The 19,694-nt window shown below is 36.7% G+C and overlaps 1 protein-coding gene across 2 annotated transcripts; it reads left to right on the top strand.

Moving 5' to 3' along the window:
• Positions 1-70: 70 nt before the first annotated feature.
• Positions 71-19,618, top strand: KPNA5 (karyopherin subunit alpha 5). Of its 2 annotated transcripts, none has more exons than XM_066179351.1 (14): positions 71-182; positions 2,263-2,396; positions 4,724-4,825; positions 4,909-5,008; positions 5,789-5,883; positions 6,691-6,822; positions 7,090-7,178; positions 8,343-8,442; positions 10,057-10,220; positions 11,270-11,348; positions 12,300-12,425; positions 13,261-13,388; positions 15,033-15,211; positions 16,830-19,618. In XM_066179351.1, exons 1-14 carry the CDS (start codon positions 179-181, stop codon positions 17,015-17,017), a joined length of 1,620 nt encoding a protein of 539 aa, XP_066035448.1. In that variant the 5' UTR covers positions 71-178; the 3' UTR covers positions 17,018-19,618. The 2 variants fall into 2 exon arrangements, with proteins under 2 accessions (XP_066035448.1, XP_066035447.1); XM_066179350.1 differs by lacking the exon at positions 71-182 and adding an exon at positions 287-482.
• The last annotated feature ends 76 nt before the right edge of the window (positions 19,619-19,694 follow it).

Raw genomic sequence — 19,694 nt, 5'->3', positions numbered from 1 at the left:
CAGGGGCGGGCGCCTGCCGCGCAGGGGCTGCTGGGAACGGTGGCCCCGCCCCCCGGGCAGTGCGGCGCGCGGCGGGGCGGCGTCCGCCATCTTCCTTCGGTGTGTGCCGCCGGTGCGGAGCGCTCGGAGCGGCGACCTTGCGTGTGGACGGCGGTGGGCGCCGGGCGTGTCCGCCGCGATGGGTAAGGAGGGAAAAGTGCTGAGAGCCGGCGGGTAGGGGCAGTAGAGGCTGCACCGCTTGCGGGCGTGATGCCCGGTGCAGTCGGGCTCTCCGGTGCAGGCCGGTCTGCCGCTGGCTCCGGCGGGGCATTGGCCTCATGGCAGCTCGGTCGGGGTTGGGACAAGGTGTCCTCTTCTTCCGGCTGGAGGGCTCTGCCATCCTCCTCCCTCCCTGCCTTGCTGCTGGTGGAGGGGACCTTCCACCCCTTCTGCTGGGGACGTGAGTGAGGAGCGTCGCTGCTCTCTGTGTGCAGCCGGGCTGGGTGAGTGTCCGGCCTCGGGCTGACAGGTCAGTCGGTCAGTCCTGGCGGGCTGGGCCGGTGCGAAGCCTGTGAATAGCGTCCGGCCGGGGAGGGGGCGGAGGGACAGCCAGGTGCCGTGTGTAGTGAGCTTTATGTAGACAGGAAAGAGAAAAAAAAAAAAAAAAAAAAGTAGCATGATAGTTTTAGACTATGTCTAGTCTTAGACTGTGCACAACAAGTGGATGCAGTGCAGGATGTAGCGGATGGAGGGATTTGATGTTAAAACGGGTGTAGTTTTGTAGCACAGAAGTGCAGGCTTGCTTGGATCCAGATACGGAAGGTGTGAAACCAGGGACTGCCAGTCTTCTTGCCCTTATGATGGCTCTATTAAAAGCCTTGTGGGGGGACTGAAGCTATAAACTTCTCAGCTTTTCTTTTTAAAAGCAGTTTTGATAAGACCTTCCTTCCACTTGACCTTCTGTAACTCTTTAGGGAGTTGGTGACTGGGTTACTTTGGATGTGCTTTTCTCTTGTTCAGTCCATTGTTTGGCCTGACAGTTTCATTGGCACAGCCAAATTAGCAAGGTATGAGTGAGTAAGAAAGGGATGGTGTTCTAGGACTAGATACTCCAGTAGCATTGTTTGGAAATACGTGACTATTGCTAGAAATTTGCCTTGGACAGTGGCACACTTAGCCTTGTTGTGCAGAGATGTCAGTAGTTTACTTAGGTTCTTGTGAAGCAAATCCTTGGGTGAAACAGGCTGCCCAGTCCTTGTGGTGTTGTTTTGATGTCAGCCTAAGTATGCAGTCTGTTCTCCTCTCATGGCTTGTGTTTATTGCTTAGTGGTCCTTGGTACTGCTGATAAAAACCAAACCAAACAACAAAACCTAAAACAAACAAAAGCCCCCAAACAAATTGTCTCTGCGTGGAAGTTGCCAGGGAATTGTGCACAGCTCAGGAGCTGTAGTTTACATGTTTTCTCCTTGTAGAATTCCACACCAATGATAGTTTGTGCAGAGTCTTGTTTTTGACAGTTGTTTCTCAGATGAAGGCTCCAGTTCTAGCTTTAAAAAGAGGCACCATGCTATTAACAACCTTTTCCACTCTGTTTGATCATTCTGGTGACAGAATCATGAACTATCACTTTTATCTTTCCACAACTGATATACCTGAAATGACAGTCAGATTCTTATCTTCTAAATCCGTTAAAAGAACTGGTAATTGGAGTGAGACAATAATTTTGTTAGTTTAAAATGAAAAAGAGTATGCCTATCTGGGTGCTACTGACCCTTAAATTATTTTCCTGCATACAGTTAAGAAGGAAAAGCATAGCCCATACATTCTGTTTTGTTTGTGAGATAGTGAAAGTAAAGAAACAGTCCTATGAGGTATTAAATGAAGCAGTAATTACTGCAGGGTAATTTTTTTTTTCCTTGGGTACATTTAATGTCATCTGTGTGAGAGGAGGAAGGAAATTTCTTTGCTGGCTTGCTGAGAGAATCAAAATTTAGCAGCGTAATGTCTTCGCTTTTTGTTTTTCAGTTTGCTTGCAAGATGCAGAGCTTCTTTTTACAGTAGCTTAGGCCCTTTAATGCTGTATCTGCTCCTTGAGAGGAACTGTAGTTTAATCTGCAGTTTGGAAAAGCCTATCTAGGCATAGGCTTTTTGTGATTTCTGCATTAAAGACTTTAGTTGATGAGCTGGGTATTGCAAACAGGTGTAGAAATCTGTAGCGCTGCTGTCGATACAGGAGATGGCAGGTTTGGCCTTTTGGAATAATTTTTGTATTTTTTCAATAGACAACATGGCAAGCCCGGGTAAAGATAACTTCAGAATGAAAAGCTACAAGAATAATGCTCTTAATCCCCAAGAAATGCGCAGGAGAAGAGAGGAGGAAGGCATCCAGCTTCGGAAGCAGAAAAGAGAAGAGCAGGTAAGTGTCTTGGTGAGCTGTGAGCTGTTCAGTGCCTGTGGAGCTGGATTCAGGGGCCTGAAAGGACTTGAGCAGACTCATCCTCTGGAGTGGAACCCAGGAGTGCCAGGTTGAATGTCTGTTCTCTTTGCAATTGTGGGAAGCACCAGGCACCTCTCAATGGGATCATAAAAAATGAACAGAAGCCCTTTTAAGTTACTGGGGCACACAGAGAAGAGAGCTGTGACTTTTAATTTTAATCTGTAGTCTAGGTTTAAACATGTGAGACTAGACCAAAAGAACACTTATATTTCCAGTAAGAATTTGAAACCTTGCATTCTCTGCTAGAGTTGGGGTCAAAGTTTTGCTGTATGAAGGGAGAGGATTATTTTCATCTTTGATACCATGCTTCAAATTGCCTAAGAGCTCTTCTACACGAATAAAGTAGCCGCTTGAGTTAGTGTCCAGTTAGTCCAGCCACCAGTTAATGTCCCTGAACTATTATATAAACATTTGCAGTTGTTCTCATTGAATTCCTAGTGATCAGAGTACATGGAACCTTGTATTATTTATTGGTTACATGGAACATCGTATTATTTAATAGTTTGTCATAGTTCCTTTTTGCAAAATGTTTGGTAGTTTCTTACCAGGAAGGTAAGGAATGTAGTTTGTTTTTCTCTTTGGTCTAAAGTGGATGAGTTTGTCTCCCACAGCCTAGAGAGTGTCTCAGGCTCTGATCTACAGTCTGCTCTGAGGTGGGAATTCTTACCTTCTACTGGGAAAGTGGTGCATGGAAAAAGAATTTCAGTTATTTGGGCCAGAGGGGTAAGAGTCAGAAATGATGTGGTGATACTGACCTGGGAATGGGGAACTGCATTGCAGTTCCTGCTGAAAGTTTTGTTTATATATTTTGTAGTAAATGCTCCCTAGATAAATTATGAAAATAATAGGTGTTGCCTGTCCTATGCTGACTGGTGTAACAATGAGGCTACTGTTATGCTCTACCTGGTCTTAGTTTGTTGGACCCCAGTGTTTTTGAGCTCTTCCTGCCGTGAGAATGAGTTTGTGTAGGGAGATAAGACCACTTGTTCTCCAGAATAAAATGTGACTGGTAGAAAGATCAAACAAGTTTATAATTTTCAGCAAGAGCTTCTGTGTCCTTGTTGAGTGTTAGAAAGAATTGATGGTCTTCCAAAAGTGGAAGGTTGTTTCTTCTTCCTTTGAAGGTTTAAATGGAATTAAGCCTCATTTGCATTCAGGATTCTGTAGTTGCATCCAGAATTATGCCCAACCCATAGGTGCATGGAACAGGGGAGAGAATGCCTTGGTTTAGGTTTCTGTTGAATAGAGCTGGATGTAAACATGGAGTTGTTTGGCAGTTTTGGACATGCAGAACAGCAGAAACTTAGGTCTGTAGACACCTAGAGGGACAAAACTGTCAGGATTTATAGTTGGTTTCATTATTATGCTTGCAGGTGAAATCTTAGTCAATAGACTGAGAGTCTATAATTTCTTTCTAAAGGTACAAATGTAATATTCTTAGAAATGTTGGTTACACTAGTTGTTAAGTGTAGTACTGGAATACAGATAAAAATTTAGGTTTGGTATCTAGAAGAGAACAGGTCAGTGTGAATGTTTTGCTTGTATGCCAGGAAATCAAGAGGCACTCATTGAATACAGTTCATTAAATACTACAGTGCTGGTGTGTGTTCTGAGCATAGGCAGGGCCTGCAGCCATTTGTAAAGCGATTTTTGGGCAGAGAGGATGTTTAATGTTGCATGGTTCAGAAGTTCACCTTGAAGCTACACTATTTTTTTCTCTTCTCTATGAAAATTATGTTTTTGGTTTAATCTTTCCTCAGCTGGGTATAAAATACAGGTGCTGCTTAGTAGTGCTCTGTAGAAGGGAGGAATGCAGTGTGCTGAAACACAAACATTGCCTGTGTGTTGATGATTTTAGCCCATAAACTAAGAAAGGGGAAGGTAGCTTGTAGAATACTATTTCTTGCTTAAAATGCAGGCTAATTATAAGGGATAAAAGACTAAAAGCAAAAAGATATGTATCTTTTTCGTGGAAAAAATTATGGATCTTTATAACTAGTAGGAATTTAGTTCTAAATGCGTATCTGAAATGTTGCTGTGCAGTTTCTCAGGATACAGATATTACAGTTTTTCTACTTTGTGTTATTTAAACTTTTGTATAGAAATTCCCTTGCATTGGTGAATAGGAAGGAAAATAGGTAAAATTCTTTGCCTGGTATTGGTGAAAGCATTTCTTCAAGTGTACATCATCAATACCCACACTTTGGTAACTCCTAATGTTTCCCAAAAATTTCCCCTTTGTTCAGCTGTTTAAACGCCGGAATGTGTCTCTCCCGGGAAATGAAGAATCCATGGTAGAAAGCCCAATTCAGGATCCTGATGTCAGCTCTACTGTTCCTATTCCAGAGGTAAATACTTCAGAGTGTGTTTAGAATGTTATCTATTAGTGTGCATGGTACTACACTGTAAGAAATCCTCCTTGAATTTTTAGGAAGAAGTTATTACGGTAGATATGGTACAGATGATTTTTTCGGATGATCCTGATCAACAACTCACAGCAACTCAGAAATTCAGAAAATTGCTCTCTAAAGGTAGGTAAACATTGCCTGGTTTTTCTGTTTTCTTCCTAAGTGTTACTATGAATTATACTTAGAGTCAGTTAACCTTTAGTTATGTTTTATTTTAAAATAGATCTTGCAGAAACTTGTAGTTCTGTTTATAAAGAAACTGTGCCAAATCTTTTGTGACCTAATGGCTAAATTCAGAAATCTTCATTATTTTGACCTTAAGTCTTTCAGACAAGGTAAAAAACAAGGATGTTTTTGATTGAGGTGGGCAGGGCAGTAACTAGCTGGGCACTAACATGCTTGAGTAATTGTTGCAGTGATTCAGCTTCTCTTCCCCATTCTCTACTCAAGGGGAAAAAATTACATGGCTGGCAAAGAAGAGTTGTAACTTGTTTTTGTTGGGGCTGTCAAACATGCAATCTTAAGGTGATGCTGGTATATGTATAACATGATAGGTAAAGGTGTGCTTGGTCTTTTAAAACAGTATCCAGTGACCGTAATTGCCGTTCCACCAACCTGAGCTATTGGTGGAAGGAACTGTGTTTTGTGATGTTACCAATGTCCAAATAGATAATTGTATGTGTTACTGTTATTATATGTAACAGGATGTTTATTACATTGTAACATAATACTCCATAGAGAAGATCCTGCAGTCTTCTCAAGTGAAAGGTTTGTGACTCCTTTTGAAAAGAAAATGATTGAAATTTTTCCAAGATCTACAAATCGTATTCATGGTTTTTGTCATACTGAAATAGTAATTTATTTGGTCTTTTTTACACAGATATTTTTGTTTTTATTCCCTAGAGCCTAATCCACCTATAGATGAAGTAATTCAAAAACCAGGAGTAGTACAGAGATTTGTGAAATTTCTAGAGAGGAGTGAAAATTACACTCTGCAAGTGAGTTCGGCTTGTACCGATTGGGGATTTGAAATGGGAATAGAAACCTTCCAAAAGAGTTTTGGAAGGCGCATGTTGTTTTGTTTGGTGGGGGGTTTAGTAGCCAAATATAATCATTTTTCACCAGTGAAACCTTGTGTTTTCATTATTGCTGCTAAAAAAGTGACTTGACTTTGTGAATTTCACAGTAGTCTTTAGGGTCGTGTATTCAACTGGACATAAACTTGGGTGTTGAAAGCAGGAGGTGTTTGAGAGGATTTACAGAGTGGTATATTAAGATCATCAGCAATGATGTGTGAGCAGAATTTGTCTCGTTAAGTGCTGAATATACTATAGTACTTTTCAGATGTAATCTTAGGGAAGAAAAATTATAGGAAACTAAAAGGCATGTTTAAAACCCTCTTAGAAAATCTTTGAGAAATATCTAATTAATGGTAGGAGTAACTAGTTCTGTCTACTCCCCCATGGGAGTAGCACTTAGGCCTCGTGGACATTAGTTCTAGAAGAATTAACTTAATATTGAGTAAACAAAAGGTATTTGTACTAGTTAATAGTGATTTGAAATCTTAGTTCTGTAGGCCAAAACCTGAAAATAACGTAGTTCCTGAAGGTTCTTACTAAATGGAGATTTTGTCTACACCAGATATTTTATTGTATGGAGAGTACCAGGATAGTAATTGTATTTCAGTGGAAGGGAAAAAAAAGTTGGAAAATTAACCTCTGAAACTCTTGTGTCAAACTTCATGTCATGATTTGAAGTTTTACTGCTCAGTCGTTTAACATGGTTGTGTTTGTGTTCCTCAACAGTTTGAAGCAGCTTGGGCTTTGACAAACATAGCGTCTGGAACTTTCTTACACACCAAAGTTGTAATTGAAACTGGAGCTGTTCCCATTTTTATTAAGTTGCTTAGTTCAGAACATGAAGATGTACAAGAACAGGTAACTGTCTTCTTGATGGGTTTTATTGCTAATTAAAAATGAGTTTTGAATGTCTCTTTTGGGGTGTGTGGTGTTAGAGAGGTTTTGAACCCCATTTGCCTACTAGCTTGTTGATCTGCCTCCAGGAGGATAAAAATTTACTGTTGCTATTTTTTCCCTCATGGATTTTTTTTATATTCTATAATATTTGCTGTAAAAAGTATAGATTATTTGTAAAAGTTGATTTGCAAGCATGTGTAAATTCATTTGGATGCTTTGCTTTTTAAGGCAGTGTGGGCTCTTGGAAACATTGCTGGTGATAATGCAGAATGCAGAGACTTTGTTTTGAACTGTGGAATATTGCCACCTCTCTTGGAGTAAGTATTGTTAACTAATGCTATAATATGTTCAACTTGGAATTTACTTGAAAAGAATATAAGTTTTTGTCTAAATTGAGAATCATAATGATATAATGAGAAGCAATTTAATGTTTTGGATTACATGAGCTTCATGCATATCTTTAATTAGTCCATGACTGGAAGCTTTTCAATGTTTGCAAAAGGAGAGAATTTTCTACCATACTTCATAGGTATGAAATTTCTGTATTGTGCCAACTCTGTGTTGTCAGATTTCTGAATGTATCGGGTGGGAGACATGATTTAATTCCTACTTGTATTTGTATGGTTTTGTCTGCCTAGGTAATAGGCTGTTTTCTCCACCCTTGTTCAGTAGCTCCAGGCTTTAGTCCTCCTATTTATCTACTTGCTTGCTGAGATGAGCTGTCAGAGTAGTGGTTACATGAGCTGTGTTCCACCAGAAGATTTCGCATCACTAGGAATGTCATTCCAGCATTTACCATGTGCTTGCCCATAGTATTTTCATCACGGGAAAATTTGCACAACACAAATGTTGCTCAGTTTATTACCTCTTAAAGTAATAAAAAAATTTCAAACATTGGTAAAATAACTTAGAATAGCAGAGGAGAACATGATTACCTTCGCCCAGGGCTTAAAGAATTAATATTTTAGACATTTTGGTATGTATCCGTAAAGTGAGCCTGATTTTTCAGGTGTTGACTCTTTCATGTTCTATTTGGCAAAACAAAAATAACGTGTTAATTTTTTACAAGAACTTCCAAGTTACAGGTTTTTATGGAATTATTTTTTTATATTATTATTAATCACATTATCTGAATGAAAACATCAAAGTTCATTCCATGCAGGGTTGCATCTCCTAGCCCCTTCTAAAGACCCTCAGAAGGGTTAGTTGAATGATTTTTCATATAAGCAGTTGTTTGCTTTATATGCATGTACATGATTTGGGAATGAGACATCCCAAAATGATGCAAAATAATGTGCTCAGATTCAGTTGATTTTAAGAAAATAGTTGCAGCATGTAAGACATGAAGATAAATAAATTTAAACTAGTGACAAATAATAGAATTTCTCTTCCTTATTTGATGTTCTGTTGGTAGCAATAGTCATAAAATTATGTGAATTTTAATAAGAAATTACTTTTTTTGTTACTGTTGTCTCTCACAGATTGTTAACAAATTCAAACCGTCTTACAACAACTAGAAATGCAGTCTGGGCACTCTCAAATCTTTGTAGAGGAAAGAACCCACCTCCAGACTTCAGTAAGGTATAATAAAGTAGTAATTTTGAGAAATCAGAAAGCTAAAGAATAACTTACATTTGTAATATTTTATAACAAATAGAATCTTTAAATCTGGATATAGACATACATTTTATGTTTTTAATGTCATCACACAGTCTTGCCCATCTGTTGTATCTGTGAAAAATCATCTACTTTGGCGCCTATCAGCAATAAAATCATACCACTTAAAAGAGTGAGACTACAGTCTTGTGCAAATAGTCATACACTGGTGTGAAGAGGTGGACAAATTATACATTCAGCACTAAACCCTGTGGGGCTGTATTTTTCTCCAGAGCTGTTGTAGAGAATGTGAGTTACAGTTGACGCTTCCACAATTTTTTTTTGTTGGAACTGATTATGATGCTGAGTGCATGTTGCATGAAAAAAATTTTGAGTTTCCGGCTCTGTCATACGCAGTTAAATCAGTGATGGCAGAGAGCAGAGAGGCTATATACTCTCCCCACCCCTCCTTTTTTTTTTTTCTTCTCTCTAGTATGTGACTATAAAGACTGTAGAGACTAGTAGGAGTTTCAGCTTATTTTCAGTATGAAATTAATTTCTGGTAAGGTTAATGACTTTAAAAAAGCTGAACATCATATATTCTGGTAGAAGAGACTGAGGTTAAATGATTATTAAAGTTAATTTGGAGAGTGTTTACCTCATGAGTTAGTAATTACTAACTAGTAGTGACTGCTACTTACTAATTGAAGAAATATTAACAAAAAGGAGGGATTTCTGATGTCAGTTAATTGATCACCTCACAATGACTCTGCCTAACCTATATCCTTTACTAGTGTTTTGTTCCGGTAATGAAAAAAAAAGATTTTTTGTGCAGCTTGAATACAAAATCTCACAGGAAAAGGATGCCCTATAGGCAGCTGCTAATAAGAATAGGTCCTCTGCTTTTTGCCCTTTGCAACAGCAGCAGTTGGACACATAATAGAGCCTGAATTTGCATAACCCATGGATGGTAAAGAATTAAGTTCTGCAAAGAATATGCAATTCCCAGGCTGCACAGCAGACACCTGTCAGGTTCCAAATGGTGTTAAGATGGTCTGGTTCATTTGGCTCTGTGTGGAAGTTACAGGGATTAAGGCCAGAGGGTGCAGCAGCAGTGAGAACTGACATGTGACATTGCTTGTTTCACCAGTTCAGTGAATGGTGGGTGCTGTGTGAGTTACTCTAGGCTGGTTATTACAAATAACTGCCAGTACTCCTGAAAACCCAGCAATTAAAAAGAAAAAAAAAAAATCTAAAAAACCCCCCACCTTTATTACTTTGAGATTCTGCTCCGGAATGATTAAAAAACACCAGTAATTCCTATTAAAGCAGATTTTTTTTTTTTTGTAAGCTGAGCAATTATATACTTACTACAGTATCTCTCAATAAATAGGCTGTGAATCAGAATTTATCCAATTTGCTGCTTTGAACTGGATATCTGGTTTAATTAGAAAGTGTTCCACCTGGGTCCTCATTCATGAATGACCTCATGTACGAGAGCTGTAAATAGTTTTGCACATTTATGCCTTTGCAGAGTGTTCTCTGAAACTTGAAAAGCACGGAACAACTAAATTTATGCAATGTTTTTCTTTAACCTAGGTTGCTCCTTGCTTAAATGTTTTATCAAGGCTGTTGTTTAGCAGTGACCCGGATGTATTAGCAGATGCTTGCTGGGCCCTCTCTTACCTTTCAGATGGTCCCAATGATAAAATTCAAGCTGTTATTGATTCTGGAGTGTGTCGAAGATTGGTAGAGCTGCTTATGTAAGTCTTCATCTCACCAAATAAATGTCTTGTAGTACTGTTTAATATTAAAATTGAGCTGTGTTTTCTCACCTGAAGTCTAAATTTGTTTTTGTGAAAAGTGATGAACATGAATTCAGTCTGAAATCTTTTAAGCTGCTTGCTAGGTTGCTTGGCTCCTGCAATTATTCCTGACATTGACAGTGAAAAAAGTTTTCTCCAAAGTACTCCTTTATATTCCTTAAAATTTAATGTAGGATTTCATATACATGAAGGAATAGAAGGGCAAAGACTGAAGACTAATGTTGAATTGTAAATTAATTGATCATATTTCATTATTGTATTTTCCTTTCTAGGACATATAATTGCTTTTCAGACAGTTCTCAGACTCAGTGAAGTCGAGGTTGGCTAGAGCCACTTTTAAACTGTTCCCATGTATTTGGGTTATGATTCATTATTTTCCTGGAAAGGGAGACTGAATCCTGATGTTCATATGGCACTGCAGAATAGGTCTGGGATAGTAGTTCCCAGCACAGACAGCTCAGCACACCTCCCCATGAAAAGCTCGTTTTTAGAGCTGTCCGGATAGGGAAGGTTGCTTTCTTCTCTGTAGAAGCTCTAGGAGTACTACATCATTGCCTTCCCCCACACATTAGGCAGCTGAATATGGACTTCATGTGCTGGCTTCTACGATTATTGACTCACCAAAGGGATAATTTTGCTTACAAAACATACTGAGCTTTAGTATAGGCCTCATAATACCCCCTCTGTTTCTGTGGATATTTAATGACACGTGTTCCAGTATTGTATTTAATAATACTTGAGCTGGGTGAAATGGATCTGCTGAGCAGATTGCTCTAAGTTGTGCTGTTCCACAGAGGTCTTTGAATCAGCAATTCAGTTGTGGGGTTGCAGTAGTCAAATGTGGCTAAACAGGGAAAATGCAATAACTAATACAATGTTTTTCATAACTAAATACTTAGCACCTGAAGTAAACCATTGTTTGCTGAAAATGCAAAATTGTTCTTTTAACACTTGGTAATATCAAGCAATACAATATTTGTCTCCAGGCATAATGATTACAAGGTGGTATCCCCTGCACTAAGAGCAGTTGGAAATATTGTTACTGGGGATGATATCCAAACACAGGTAAGACTAGTTGATTTAAGAAAAATTATTTGGCAAGACAGAATTTTGTAAAATCTTTGACAAAATACATGTCCTGTAGAGGTATCTGCATACGTCACTGAAAGAGGCTTTCTACAAGTCTGTGTTGTTGATTTGATAGATTAGGCTTCTATTTTAGGCATGAAGTTAATTCAAGAATGAACATTTTTTTACAGCGTTGCCTGTAGTGGATTGCATTGTTTCTGTATGGTACTTTGTTCCTTTTTTGTTTTTTTGTTTTTATTCCTTCCTTACAGGAGGTTCAGTTATTTATTATGGCTCCCCTTTTTTCAGTTGTAAAGGCAGTCCAAGTTTTCACTCCTAAGCTATGCTTATACTTGATTTTTCCATGAATTTGTATGTGATAGTCTTACTGATGTAATTTATTCTAAAGATCTATTTTATTAATTTTAGGCAATGGCATTGGTTTTGAAGCAATGCAGGAAATAGGAGGACAGGTCCTACTTCAAAAATAATTCTTTCTAAAAGGCTGACAGTACTAGTGTAAAAAGAACGTAAGGAAAAAGGCTAATTGCATAATTTGTGAGCTCTGGAGAAAAGGATTTTGCTAAGGGATTAAATGGAAAACCTTATATCTTAAAAAATTAACAGGTAACTATAGAAATTAGATGTGCACTTGTCAATCATTTTAGCCTTAAACAGCCTTACTTAGTTTCGCTGTTGTCAGTCTTTTGGTCTGAACTTAATTGAAGGCAGATTCTTTCAAATGACTGGATTGTCAGGTCCCACTACAGCATTGAACACTTTAATTTTGTAAGATATGACTTCATATAATATAAATGTGTTGCAAAATCTTTTGAAGTCCTCTATAAAATGCTTTTTTATACATATGTACGTATATATGTATGTATATTGCACAAGGTTGTATATATGTATAGTACAACCCAGTTCTCAATTTTTAAATTATTTTAGGTGATTCTAAACTGCTCTGCATTACCATGTCTCTTGCACTTGCTTAGTAGTCCCAAGGAATCTATCAGAAAGGAAGCATGCTGGACTGTTTCTAATATAACTGCAGGAAACAGAGCTCAGATTCAGGTAAAGCCTGGGAATTTGTTACTTGGTTGGTTTTGCTTTCATTTTACTACTTCATTTCATTTTCCTTCACAAGATGTAAATAGATACTGCTCTGACTCTGTATTATTTGTTTTAGTCCTAACTGTCTATATTTTTACCTAACCTAAATGTTTTTTTCTAAACACTGAGATATTATTTTAAATAGAAATAACTGTCACAGTTTGTACTACAAATTTGTCCAGTGAAAAGTGAACCAGTTTGGAAATGGTGAATATTTTGCTTGGATAAAAGACTGACATGATATCATCCACACTGAGTCGTACTGTTGTGGAAATTACTGCATCCTGACTATTGTTCCAGGTGTCTGGAACTATCTGAAAGAAGGTTCTGATCAATAAAAATGAGAATTCTGAATCAGAATACATATTCCAAATTTTTTTTCCCCTTCTGTTTCAGTCAGAGATGAAAATGTTACTTCCTGATGTAACTTAAAACCCATAATAAAGTGTCCAGTTACAGACATGTCTCGATGGAGTCCACACATGCCTCAATAAAACAGAGTATTTTGTTCAGTTCAAAAACTCAGTATGTGTTGTATGATTTTTTTAAATGGGCCAATCCCATAAGCTCTGTCCACCAGAAACAGAGAAATAAAAATCCCAAGGTATTCTGATGGCTGCGGCAGTGTTGGAATAGTTCTGAATTTCAGTTTAGCATTTCTAGCTTTTATGCCATCATCTAAACAAGATATTCTTTGCTTTGATATCAGCAGGCATCACTAATTCTTGTAGTTAAGGCTATAAGTTCTCTGAAATCTTTATTAATGATTGTAAAATGTTACAATTTCATCTCTTAGGCTGTTATAGATGCAAATATTTTTCCAATATTGATTGAAATTCTTCAAAAAGCTGAATTTCGCACCAGAAAAGAGGCAGCATGGGCCATAACTAATGCAACATCAGGAGGAACCCCTGAACAGATCAGGTAAGTTTGTGTATGTTACTATTTTAGCTGCCTAAGGATCTTCTGTAGGGCATTTGGATTTCTGCATTTGAATCTTGACTGTCTTAGCAACAAAATCCTACACATAGCCTCATTTCCTTGAAACTCTGTACAGAGGCTAAATGTAGAATTTTAGAAAAATCAAAGAAGTACATGCAACAAACTTAATAAATAATTAGTGCTTTGGTTCAGGGGTGTTGCACCTGGAGTTTTCACAGGCTTATCTTCCACAGCTGATATTCCATTGTCAAACACAATTGGAACAGTTGATGAACAGTTTCAGTGTTTGAAAATGGAAAACTGTAGAGGATTCTTTAGAAAACTTGTGCAGTGGGATTGTATATTTGGGGACAGACTTCAGGGATTTTAGTGGTTTCTTCATGTATTTTAAACTCACTATCAGTATTATTTTAAAGCAGATACCTAAACTCCTTGCTCAGAACTGAGTTTGATTTAAACTTTTACTGTCAATAGCTATTTATACGCTGCAAAGATAAAATTGCTAGAATAAAATACTCTCTGGTTTCTCTGAATACTGTAGAATAATGATCACTTTAAATTAGTAGCTGATAATCTGATTTAAGAGTTACTGTATTATTTGGAAGCCAGAACTGAATGTGATGTGATAACTTTTCCAGCATGTTTAGGAGATCTTTTGAAAGAAGTATGTTCTCATTTATTTATAATGTAACTAATCCTGATTTTCCTATAATCACTAAGTGTTATCAGAGGGATAACAGGGATAACAAAAGAAAGTGTCCTTTTTTAAAAATTTTATTTTAATTGCTTATATAATGTAACATTTCAAAATTTAGCATTTTAAAAATAAATTTTTCTTCAGGATCTTCAAATAGTAAATGTGCATATAATAGCGTAAGAATGGCTTCTCATCAAAAATACATTTATGTTATTGGTGTCAAGAAGTTTTAGTCCCCCTAATGTCCTCAGGGTACTGCTGCCTAACTGCAGAATAGTGTTAAACCATGGAATTAAACTATATTTAGGCAAACATTGCTATCTTCATTTTACTTACATGCTAGAAGCAAAGACTCAGGTTTTGACTTGTGAAGGTTCATACACAATTTTTTTGGAAGTTGGGAAAAGGAGTGGGATACCCAGAATCCCGCAATTTTTGTCTTTGCATTTACAGTTACATCCTTCTCTTTATAGTGTGATGGTAATATCTTAATGGACTGCTGGTGTGGACTGTGTTAGCACAGAACAGTGCCCAGTGTTCTTACATGTTTCTAATGTGTTTACTTGATATATTTACCACTAGAAAATTCAACTGCCTGAGGAAAGAACTTACTGCTAAAATTTTTTCTCTTATATCCAGTTAAACCCACCTGAAGATCGTAGGTAAAAAGAAGTTAAAAAGACTACAGATTTCACACTCCAACTAGGAATACACACATTAAATTTTTTTATTAGGATAAGTTGTAATATTAATTTCATTTTGGGCTAAGTTTCTCTTTGTATTGTTGCATGTTTTAGAAATTGGTTGTTTCAGCCACTTCCTTTAGCAAACGTATCAATTACTAGTTAAATATAACTGGTATGTCAGAATAAATGTGCTGGATTATCAGTTCTTTTCCTCTTCCTCTTTTTTTTTTTTCTGTTATAAAGGTATTTGGTAGCACTAGGTTGCACCAAGCCTCTTTGTGACCTCCTGACTGTGATGGATTCAAAGATAGTACAGGTGGCTTTAAATGGACTTGAAAATATTCTGCGTCTTGGAGAACAGGAGTCAAAGCAAAATGGAATTGGCATTAATCCTTACTGTGCCCTCATAGAGGAAGCCTATGGTAAGAAAACACTTCTTGTAAAACCACATACCTGAACTTCCTTAGTCTAGGCTGGAAAAACAAAACCACTGTGAGTCATTTTGAAATTTGCAGGTAAGTTTTAATAGAAGAATTACTCCAAGCATAAGTAGACACATTTGCAGGCAAGTTTTAATAGAAGAATTACTCCAAGCATAAGTAGACACAAAGTATCACAAATTAAGTAATGTAATATTTAGGGGAAAGGGTTAAATACATAAAATGGGTGTTTGTCTGCAGTCAGTTTAAATGTCCCTCTAGAGGAGCATTCTCAGTAGGGTTTAACACAGGTCTCCCAGTCTATTGGAACCATGTTTTGCATTATTTTATCAGCCATTCCTAAATACAGTTTTTAATACTTTATTACATAATCCTGTCTGCTACAGTTTCATTATCAACAGGGGTGTAAGATCAGGGGTTTTTTTTTAATTGATACCAAAGCTGGATCACTTCTTAATATAGTAAATAGCAGTAACAGAAAAATCAACTTCAGACCATAAAACTAAGTAAGTTTTTACTTTTGGAAGTATTTTGTTTAATTGCTTATAAAGGTTCTTGAATTAAAACACTATGTAAAGGCATTCTAGAAAAACTAATTTGTGGAATTTCATGATTGGATTATTTTACAATTGTCTTATAATGAAACTGGCATTCTTTTTATGGACAATTGCCTTTTTTGTAGCTCTGACAAAACGAAATTGGCAGAAATTTGTATTTCAGAAACTGACAGTAACTAATAGAACTGTGGTTCTAATTGACCACATTACATCTGATTAGATGGTACTAACTTTTCTGTAAAGCAGTCTTTACGTCTGAATTCCCTTTTACAGAGTTTAATTTTTTAAATCAAGTGCATGCTTGAAGAACTTAGCAACTAAATGCATAAGAGGAATAAATACTGAAGACTTTAATGGAATTTATTGTATTGCAGATTTTCTGTCCATTCATAGTTTTAAGTATTGACTCTCTAGGTTCTCTTCTTTCCTTTAGCACTTAAGCATAGGCTGCTGGAGCTGTAGAGTATAAGGTCGAGTAAGGAAAACAGCTAATTATATCACCCTCATTGCTTTGGCCTCTGCAGCCATCAGAACGGTTGAGCTCTGCCTAATCCAATCTAAGTGGAAACGTCATTACCTTAAAAAGCTGGTTTTATATCAACTTAACTGACTGCCTAGCATTTAATTCAGCCAAAGGAGCAGAGGCTTTGTCTTCTACTTGCAAAATGGCAAGCTTTCCAAAAGGTAGTATCTTTAAACCTTAAAATTAAATTCAAAAAAGATACCAGACTATGCCCAGTGACAACTCCATGAGTGGTGATAGAATTTAGAGTTGGGGAAGACTTAAGAGAAGAACAGAAATTGGGGTATTAGTTTAATTGAAATTCTTCTAGCATAGTTTTTAAATTAATTTGGACAGCAGAAAATAGACTAGAAATACATGGGTTGGGAAATTAAGAACCAGTGATACCAAATTAATTGAGGTGACTTGGGATTGCATCTTTTTGTCTTAAGCAATACTGCTATACTATAAGCTGTTTCCATTTGAATTCATCATTCATTTAAGCAACTGTATTTTTGAAAATGTTCTATTTTGAATTTAGGACTTGATAAAATTGAATTTCTTCAGAGGCATGAAAACCAAGAGATCTACCAAAAGGCTTTTGAACTCATAGAACATTATTTTGGTGTTGAAGAAGAGGACTCTAGTATTGCACCTCAGGTGGATGAAAGTCAGCAGCAGTTTGTGTTTCAACAGCAGGAGGCTCCAATGGAGGGGTTCCAGCTCTAAACTGCTGAAGTGAATATAAGCATAAAATTTAAACATTTGTATGGTTTGGAGTTTTTTTCTCAGAGGTCTGTTCTTTATGGCCAAAGTTAGAGGAAAAGCTGAATATGTTTTGCAGAAATAGATGAAGAAACAGCTCATGCACTTTTATCCATTGTGTTAGAGACAACTGTTCTCTGTTTTGTATTTGTGTTCTTCATTATCTCTTATGTACAGAAAACAACTGTGAGTAATCATGTCTAAAAGCATTAAATGTGATTTAACAAGAACTGTTTAGCTAAGACTTGGTAGGATTTTAGGTAGTAGTTCTGAATTTTTCATGTAGTATCAAACTTCATATCAGCAATACAGTTACTGACAGTTGAATTTTTGGCAGTAGGCTTGACTTGCCCAGTCTCTATCAAATCTACCTCTTGTATTGAAGCAGAAACATTGCTTCAGAACTAAGGCATGAAATAAAGATGAGCTTGTAAGAAGCTGAATTGGAATGTGAAAAATATTTATTTAAATTGTGAAACTTTTATGCATTACTTAATTTACGACACACTGTTGGAATTTATTTATAAAATGTATTTAAAGACATAATAGATATACATATATAATGCTAATTACCTAATATAATATTGAATATATGAAAAAGTTTTTTCTGAATTATGTGGGAAGAGGACTATTTCAGAGGTTTTCAAATTGGAATCAGCAGAGGCCTTGGTGGTCATTTGATGTTGGCTCTGTAATGAAAGCTGCTAAATGGCATTACAAGTCAGCCACAACTGCAGTACTTTGCAGTGGAAGCAGCCGCTGCAGTTACCACAAGGAAGCTGCAATTAGGAGTGACAGAAGAGTGATGTGCGCCAATCACCAAGCTGAGGTTTTACAGCTGTCTTTTGTCAAGATGTGGTAACACCACTTTAGTTTGAGAAACATTGCAATGTTTGCCTTTTAGTATACAATAGCTTCTTGAAAGTTTAGACAATAGGTGTTGTTTTTTGACCAAGTATGCTACTGCCACTTGAATTGTTCCTTAGGTTAATGAATTTGGTTTGCTTTTGGTGAGACAATAGAAATACTGCAGTGAAAAACGAATAGTGAATCACTCCAGTTGAAGGAAAAGTTTGTTGTACTGTAAATAGCATTAAGTATGTGGACACCAAAACTAACTAGAAGTTATTGTCATCTAAATATTTAGGCTCTACAATATACAGTGTTTGCTGTTAAACAGTAAAAGAAATAGAATTCTAATATTTACGTTAACAGTTTTGAGTACAGAAAAAGGTATGCTCTGCTTTGACTTGCATATAAGTAGTGTTTCTGGTGTATTAGTAGTATATCTCATTTGGAGAAGTTAATACTTTGGGTTAACTCTGAAGTATTGCTATTTTTTATTACCTGTAATTAATGTATTAACATCAAACTCCTGGGTTAAGTGAAATCTGTGACATATGACAGCATTTCATGCTTCATAAAAAGCTGCAATTCAAACTTCAAATCACTTACCCATGGCACTGTGCTTGTCACTAAATAATGTTTTAATGCACTGAAAAACACAGGTTAAAGGTGGTATCATTTACAGTACCATTTTATATTTAGAATTTTTTTTACATGCAAGTTAAGATTCTAAGATGTTTCACTTTGATGTTACAGCAATATATTCTATATTGTAATTGAATGTGGGACTTGAAGTGGATTTTCTAAAATTAATGGTCAGTTTTGACTAAGATATAACTGGGAGGGAAGCAACCTCCCTTTGAAGTCTTTTTAGTGGAAGAGAGAAGTGTAAGAAGTGTATATAGGAGTGCTGTTACTTTATGAACTCTGAATAATGAGATATTTTAGCAAATGACACTTTAAACCTAGATTTGTACAGCATACAACAGTTTTGAATAGTGTGGTAATATTGAGTACAGCTGCCAAATTTTCATATAATGTTAGGTGATTTTACTTAATGCCCTTTTTACTCTCACAGTTTTAGGTTTTCATACACCAACCTTCATTCTTTGCCATGGTCTCCCCACTCCCCATCTCTCATAGAACAGGGTAACAATCATGGAAATCTACTAAGATTACAAGCAAATACTGAATTTCAGTGTTCTAGTGAAAGAAAATTATTCAGGTAACAGGGTATTCCTTTGTTTCTAACAACCTTGTTTTGATAACAACCAGCTGTGCCTGCTTTTTATTTGGAGAACCCTGTAAAGCTACACTTATAAGCTTCTCTTATTTAAACCAAATCTGAGCTATGAAAATCTTAATTGGAAGACTTGAAAAGGAAGAAAAGAGGGGACTTTTAAAGTATTATATTTGTTTTGAAAGAATGTCTTCAGTTGTGTGGATATGTTTATCTTGAGGACAGTTAATGACTGCACTTTACAAACTGTTTCATGCCTCTGATACCATTTAAATGGAACAGTTAGGGAGCTAAAATTCATGGACTTAGGGTAATAAAAATCCTTATTTAAACTCAGCATTTGGTTTACCCTGATATTGTTAAAAAATAATAATGAAAATTCAGGACGGTCTCTCCTGTTTTATCACTGGGTTTATATCATGCTTTATTAAAAGCACATAAATGAACCAAATAAAACCCGAGATTATGGCTTAAGGTCAGCTGTGGTGTACTCATTTGCATGTAGGGGCATGATTATGATGATGTTACCTAAACAGATGAAACCAGTATGGAGAG

Source organism: Chamaea fasciata, unplaced genomic scaffold, assembly GCF_029207755.1.
Source record: "Chamaea fasciata isolate MVZ Bird 193981 ecotype frontalis unplaced genomic scaffold, bChaFas1.0.hap1 SCAF_3, whole genome shotgun sequence".
Taxonomy (NCBI): Eukaryota; Metazoa; Chordata; class Aves; order Passeriformes; family Sylviidae; genus Chamaea; species Chamaea fasciata.
This window is presented reverse-complemented; position numbering and strand designations above follow the sequence as displayed.